This window comes from Rattus norvegicus, chromosome 12 (assembly GCF_021556685.1).
Source record: "Rattus norvegicus strain SHRSP/BbbUtx chromosome 12, alternate assembly SHRSP_T2T, whole genome shotgun sequence".
In the NCBI taxonomy this organism is placed as follows: Eukaryota; Metazoa; Chordata; class Mammalia; order Rodentia; family Muridae; genus Rattus; species Rattus norvegicus.
In genome coordinates this window covers 28,494,253-28,501,680 of record NC_141545.1, presented here as the reverse complement: position 1 = coordinate 28,501,680, position 7,428 = coordinate 28,494,253, and the positions used below count along the sequence as shown (strand labels likewise).

The 7,428-nt window shown below is 49.0% G+C and overlaps 1 protein-coding gene across 4 annotated transcripts in view; it reads left to right on the top strand.

Annotated features, from left to right (window-relative positions):
* Positions 1–5,622: 5,622 nt before the first annotated feature.
* The window catches only part of Baz1b (bromodomain adjacent to zinc finger domain, 1B), a 58,139-nt gene continuing 56,333 nt past the window's right edge, over positions 5,623–7,428 (top strand). For 3 of the 4 annotated variants that reach the window (XM_087579067.1, XM_087579069.1, XM_087579068.1), the window contains exon 1: positions 5,623–6,118. In XM_087579067.1, the coding sequence (XP_087435193.1) occupies positions 6,012–6,118 (107 nt within the window). In that variant the 5' untranslated portion in view covers positions 5,623–6,011. 4 annotated transcript variants of the gene reach the window in all.

The window sequence follows — 7,428 nt, the reverse complement described above, 5'->3', positions numbered from 1 at the left end:
TTGGGAGGTAGAGGCATGAAGATTTCTGTGAATTCAGGGCTGGTCTACATAGTTTCAGGAGAGCCAGAGCTGTACTCTGACTCAAAAAAAAAAAAAGGGGGGGGGGGGGCTGGGGATTTGGCTCAGTGGTAGAGCGCGCTTGCCTAGCAACCGCAAGGCCCTGGGTTCGGTCCCCAGCTCTGAAAAAAAGAAAAAAAAAGTTTAGGGTCAATCCTTTAGGCCAGCCTGGATTCCACAGGGTCCTGTCTCACAAATAAAAAAGGGCACTAGTTTTTAGAGTGGACTCAGGTTTGATTCCCAGACCCCACATAGATGCTAACAATGAAGGGTAACTTTAGTCCCAGGAGCTCTGACATCCGTTTGTGGCCTCTGAGGGCACAGCACACCTATAGGGCACAGCCAAACACACAGACCAAACGCTCACCCACATAAATAGTAAAAGCCGGGAAGAGTGGCACACGCCTTTAATCCTAGCACTAGAGAGGCAAAGGCAGCTGGATCTCTGTGGGTTCAATGCCAGCCTGGGGAGTTACACAGTGAGTTCCAGCACAGCCAGAGCTGCATCATGGAACCCTGTCTCAAAAATAAATCAAGGAATAACAAAAGTTCCAGCTTGGTTATGGAGCTCTAAATGGTGCTTTCCTGGCAGGAAGCCAGCTACTGCTGACACAGGAGGAGGTCTGTAGAGGATGCCTAGAACTGCCTGCCATCTTTAATCTGTGTTCTTTAGTATTAATTTGTTTATTCAAGTGGGACAGAGCCTACATGGAATGAGTAATCGTGCTAAAGTTATGATTTAAAAAAAAGAAAAGAACAGTCTTGCACAAGGGGTGGGGGGTGGGGGGTTTAGCTCAGCTGGTAGAGAGCTTGCTTAGCAGTCGAGAAGCCTTGAGTCAGACAGAGGCCCTGACAGCAGAAATGGGGCACCACACACCTGTAAGCCAGGCTCTGGGTGGTGGAAGCAGAAGATCAGCGGTTCAAAGTCATTCTCTCAGCTACACAGGAAGATGGAGGCCAGCCTGTCTCAAAAACAAATCCAAAGCCTTGAGTTGTGCCTATCTGCACGAGACCTTCTCAAGACCGAGCTCATCAACATTCTGTCATAGACGGAGGGACTCACAGACCCTGCCCCTCCCTGGGAATCTGTGAAAGTCAATGCTGCTGGGAGAGGGAGAGGCATCGTCAGTGGTGTGGTGACTGGCAAGACGCCCACATTCCTGTATGTAAGCCCTCAGCCATGCTCATGCAATCAGCTGGCATAGACCTCATCCTCCCTCCCCCCCCCCCGTCTCTGTCTGTCTCTCTCTCTCTGTCTCTCTCTGTCTCTCTCTGTCTCACACACACACACACACACACACAGGAAAAACAAACAAAAAGCGAAAAACAAAAAACCCCGAAAAGTAACAGTAACAAAACCAACAAAACATGAAAGTAGGGGTTGGGGATTTAGCTCAGTGGTAGAGCGCTTGCCTAGCAAGCACAAGCCCCTGGGTTCGGTCCCCAGCTCCGAAAAAAAGAAAAAAAGAAAAAAGAAACAAAACAAAAAAAAAAAAAAAAACATGAAAGTAAAGTCCTGTAGGGGTTGCGCATGTCTTTAATATCAGTACATGGGAGGCAGAGGCAGGTGGATCTTCGAGTTCAATGCTAACCTGGTCTAAAGAGTGAGTTCCAGGACAGCCAGGGGCACACAGAGAAACATTGTCTGGAAAAAAATCAAAAAACCAAACCAAAACAAAATTAAAACACAAACAACAAAACAAAACAGAAAACAAAAACCCAAAACAAAACAAAATCCATGAAAGTAGAAAGGGATGGTTAGTTGTTCTAGTTCAGAATAAAGAATCAGAGTAGGAAGGAGACAAGGGAGGGTTAAGAGCGTGCCTATGATCAAAATATATACTATGGGCCTGCAGGATGGCTCAGTGGGGTGCTTGTTGTCAAACCCCCGAGGACCTGAGTTTAATCCCCAATATCCACATAGTAGAAGGAGAGGACAGACTTCCTCGGACCTCCACACCTGTACAGTAGCTCCCATGCTCCCCTCAGAAATAAAGAAATAAATCTGGCCAGGGCAGTGGTGGCACATAATGAATTCCAGCATTCAGGAGGCAGAGTCAGAGGCTGATCTCTGTGAATTTGAGGCCAACCTGGTTTACAGAGTGAGTTCTAGGACAGCTCGGGCTACACAGAGAAACCATCTCTCAAAAAGGGTTTCTCTTTAGCCCCTCAAACCCTATTTTTAATGATGGTTCTTAAACGCTGCTTTAACCTTCCTCCTAGTCCACCACCCACCAGGGGTCTTAGAAAAGAAAGGATACTAGGGACATGGACCTGTTTAGAACTGGTTCTTTGGGGGCTGGAGAGATGACTCAGAGGTTAAAAGCACTAACTTACTGGCTGCTCTTCCAGAGGTCCTGAGTTGAATTCCCTGCAACCACATGATGGCTCACAAGCATCTGTAATGGGATCTGATGCCTTATTCTGGTATGTAAGTGTATATACAGGCAATAAATAAATAAATAAATCTTTTTTGAAAAAGAAAAGAAATAGTTCTTTCAAGCAACTCTCATCTGCATTGTCAGGTATAGGTCAGCAGCAGCAGCTCCATCCACTCCCAGACATCTTATAGATATAGTGTTGGGATAACAGGAGATGTCAGGACCTAGCAGGAACAGCCAGGTGTCAGCCTCAGCACCGGTCAGCAGGAGGGATCAGGAGGGACACCAGGGGAAGGTCTTGGTTGTGCCTCTCAGTGAATCGAAGATCAGCGAAGAATCAATACCAACAAGCACTGCACAGCTAACTATACCAGCAAGCCAAGCTTAACCTCTGTCTGTTGAGTCCTTTGAGTTCTTTGCTGTATTTCTCTCTATGGAGTCCCAACAAATGCAGTCCCAACTACGAAATGTAAGGTAGACCAATACATGCGTGTCATTAGAGAAGAATCCTTCATCATGCGTCCTTTCACATGCTAGCAGAACGTCCTTGCTCCCATGACTGCTTCATGGAAACGTTCCTTCATGTGTCTGCCTTAGCCTTTCTTTCATCTGTGTCTGCTTCAGTGACATGTTCCTTCATATGTTTGCCCTGGCAAAACACCATCTGACACAACTGACTTTCCAAAGAATCCTTAAGCTTCCACTTCAGGTGGGTGTGCTTAGAACAATTAGGAGGAAAAAATTCAGAAGCAATGAAGCCATCAGAGGCACAGTGGAGAGGTGGATGCAGCTGGGAAGACTGAGGCAGGATGGCAGGCTGGCCTGGCTGCGTGGCAATGAACCTGTCTCACCAAACCAGGATGGCAGTGCTGGATAATTCTGTCCCTGTCAAGTGAGTGCATTTTTCTTACTTTCCCTTTTTTCTTTTGTTTCTCCTTTCCTTCTTTTGCTCCCTGTCCCTACCCCCTCCCATTTTTGGCAGTCCATAGTCCTGCCAGACAAGGATCTGGTTGCCTCCCCTCCCCAGTGCTGAGATTCTGAGATTCTGATCTCCATGGCCACTGAGTGTCAGGTCCCCAACTCTCCAGCTTTTATTATTTTATCTCTCTCTCTCTCTCCCTCCTCCCTCTCTCCCTCTCTCTCTCTCTCTCTCTCTCTTTGTGTCTATGTGTGTGTGTGTGTGTGTGTGTGTGTGTGTGTGTATGAATGTATGTTTTGCCTGTGTATCTGTGCCCTACATGTGTGCAATGCCCAAGGAGACCAGAAGAGCATGTCAGATCTCCTGGGATTGGACTTACAGACTTTTGTGAGCCACCATATGGGTGTTGGGACTCTAGACCCCCTGCAAGAGTAGCCAGTACTCTTAGTTTTGAGCCATCTCTCCAACCCTAACGTTCATATATATGTATATATCCTTTAATATCATTTTAATTAATGCCACAGACATTTAAATTTATTATTGTTATTGGTTTTAGAGTCTTACTTTGTACTTAGTTTTTAATTATGTGAAGGGCTGGAGGTGGGGGTGCGGTGTGAAGGTCTGTGCATACGCCTTCAGGGAAGAGGGCGTTGGAGCGCCTTTGAAATGGAGTTACTCACAGTTGGAAACCATCCCACGTGGATGCTGGAACCCACCTCAGGTCTTCCGCAAGACCCGTATGTGTTCTTAACCTTAAGTCATCTCTCTAGGCCCATCTTTTTTTTTTTTTTTTTTTTTTTCTTTTTTTCGGAGCTGGGGACCGAACCCAGGGGCTTGTGCTTGCCAGGCAAGCGCTCTACCGCTGAGCTAAATCCCCAACCCCCACCTTTTTTTTTTTTTTTTTTTTTTCCGGAGCTGGGGACCCAACCCAGGGCCTTGCGCTTGCTAGGCAAGCGCTCTACCACTGAGCTAAATCCCCAACCCCAACCCCCATCTTTTTTAAATAATACTTTTATATTTTTATTTTAAATTATGTGTATGGGGGGGTATGTTTTCAGGTTTGTAAGCGCCTATTGCTTTGGAGTTACAGGTGATTGTGAGCTTCCAATGCAAATACTGTGAATCAGACTCAGAACTTCTGGAAAAACTGGAAATCTTCTTAATTGTGGAGCCACTTCTCCAGCCCTATTAGCTTAATATATATGTCCTCTAACATAATTTTATTTTATTTACTCATTGTTTTAGGGTCTTGCTATTCAGCCCAGGCTGGCTGGTAAGACTCTTTGTAGCCCAAGCTAGACACAGACTATCTATCTATCTATCTATCTATCTATCCATCCATCCATCCACACACATATATTCTCTTATATGTGTACATACAAAAGAAATTTCTCTATTATTCTTCCACTTTTTTTTTCAAGGTTTATTTTTAAATTGGGTATGTGTGCATGCATGGTGGGGGATGTTGTATGCACATGAGTGCTGTTGCCTGAGGAGGCAAGAGGAATGCTAATTCCTGGAGTTGCAGCTGCAGGCAGGGTCGTGCTACCTGATGTGGGAGCGAGGAATTGAACTTGGGTCCTCTGAAAGAACTTAGCCCCTGAGCCAACTCTGCAGCTCTTCCTCCACATATTTTTAAGGAAACTTCTACATTATCCTTCCCTGTAGTCCTTAATTTCTGTTTCGCAGTTATGTCTGGTCGGGAAGGGTTGGGGTCCCAGTCGCCCCACTGCGGAACTTCTGTTTGAAGAGGATCAGAGTTACTTCCCGCCCAGAACAGCTCCACCCGCGCATCCCCGGGCGTGGCCGAGCGCGGCCCCTTTAAGAAGGGGGCGGAGCACGAGTGGAAAGACAAAGCCCCTGGCCGCGCGCTCCCCCTCCCCCCTCCGGCGCACCACACGGACAGTGAGTGCCCGGATGTCGGTGTCGCCGTCGGTGACAGATGGCGCAATGTCTGTATCTATGACAGGGCTTTCTGCTCTGACCTCTTTGAGTCTTCCGCTTTTCGTCCTCCCCCTCCCACTTGCTGTCCCATTACTTTTTAAGTCCGCCACTGGAGGCCCGCATGCCAGTCACCGGCTCTTACATAACGTGACCTTTCACCTTTTCAGACTGCCCTCTAGTGCGCTGCAACTAAACTTTGTGGCTGGGGCCCAGGGGGCGGGACTCGACCGCGGAGCGGCAGTCTCTCTGAGCCAATAGGCTACGAATGCCGACCAGTCCTCCGCCTATCGGAGCATCCGCCCCAGGGCGCCACGGAGAAGCAAGTTAGTCTGTGCGCTGGCCCGGCAGCGGGGGGGAGGAAGGGAATCTCCCGCCATTTTTCAATAATTTCCTCCCGTGCCCGCTGGAGAGGAGTCGTGACTAGCGGCCGCCGCAGCGGAGATCAGCGTAAGGTGAAAGCTGCCGGAAGGAGCGAGCAGAATCTCTCCAGTTTTTCCCCTCGAGGCGTTCCCCTTGCTTCCATGGTCGTGGCGCGGTCCCGCCAGCTCTGAGGGAAGCCGGAGTTCGCGCCGCCCTCTCACCCCTCCCCTCCCCCATCGCCCCGGGAGCCAGGCGCTTCGCTAGCTCGTTCGCCCGGGGCTGCCGGGGCCTAGCGCTGCGCAGCGGAGCGGCCGAGCCTTCGGCGCTCCGTCCCTGCCGGCGCTGCCGCGATGGCGCCGCTGTTGGGCCGCAAGCCCTTTCCTCTGGTGAAACCGCTGCCCGGAGAGGAGCCGCTCTTTACCATCCCGCACACACAAGAGGCCTTCCGCACTCGGGAGTATCCTTTTTTTCGTGCGCGGTGTGGACGCTCGGCCGCGGCTGCGCAGGGCGAGGGATGGAGATGGCGAGAAGCGAATGGGCCGCGCGCGACTCGCCGGGCAGCTGTCACTGCACGGGGCCATCCGCGGGCTGTGATGCCCGGGTCCTGCCTCGCCGGGCTTGGGATCTCCGTGGCGAGATCCATCTGGGCTGTCTGCAGCCGTCCTTCCCGGAACCTCGCGCCTCCATCCTTTTCCCCCTTACTTTGTCCCCGGGGCCTTGGTGATGATCGCAGCACCAGTCCCCTCCTCCCCAACTTGGCTTCGGGCCCTAAGTGACTAGGGAGGGTTAGCCGGGTTTCCTTTGCGCATTTTATTTCTCTCTCCTTTCATATAAAAGAAACCGTCAAGTTAAGTTTCTGAAATTGTACCGGCGCAGCCGCGTGATCCGGCTTGTGCAAGCCTCTACTGCGTCTTGTCTGGGCTGAGCGTGGACACTGATGTGGCTTGTGGGTTTTGTTTTTTTCTCCTCCGGAGTGGACTTTAGGCCAGGGATGAACTGACAGAAACCCGGCATTAACTTCTTGCCAACTGAAGGTAGGAAGGAGCAGAACGCTACATTGATAGTGCTGGTGGCCTTTGCTTTTCTAGAAAACAGAGAAGTTTGACATTTAGAAGTTTCATTTTTCTGTCGTTTTTGAGAGAGCGCTTCATATAGCACCGACTGGCCTCGAACTCAGTATGCAGTAGAGGTTGGACACTGCATTCCTGATCCTGCTGCTTCCCCTTCTCCAGCCGGCTTGCTTTTCTTTCGTTCTTTTCTTTCCTTTCTCTCTGTTTTTAGGACCGTGAAACTGGTGTTTTGTAATAGGAAGTCTGCATTTCCAATCATTACTTTAAGATTTCTTGACCAAGCATAACCTCTTAATTTAAAGTTGTATTACTTTTTTGGGGGGGGGGCAAGGTAGGGGGAATGTTGAATGAATCTTTTAAGGCTTATTTGTTTTTTTTAAAAGAAAGATAGGTTTCTTTACCAAACTTAGTGTCCTGCTAGGTTTAGCATCCCCTTTCCTTTGGAAAGACTAGATTTTGTCTTACTTTCTGTTGTACTTGTGAGAGCAGGAAGGATTCAGGTGAAGAATTTCAGTTTGCTCGTGGCCTTTGCTTTCCTGGTTTGTTTATTGTTGTTTTGTTTTTAATTGTCTTGTAGCCTAGGTCGATGTCCAACTTATGTGTTGGAAGCTAAGCTGACCTTGAATGTGGTGTTATTCTGCCTAACCTCCCAAGTGTGATTGCAGACATCACCTGCGTAGCCTTAATACAGCGTTTT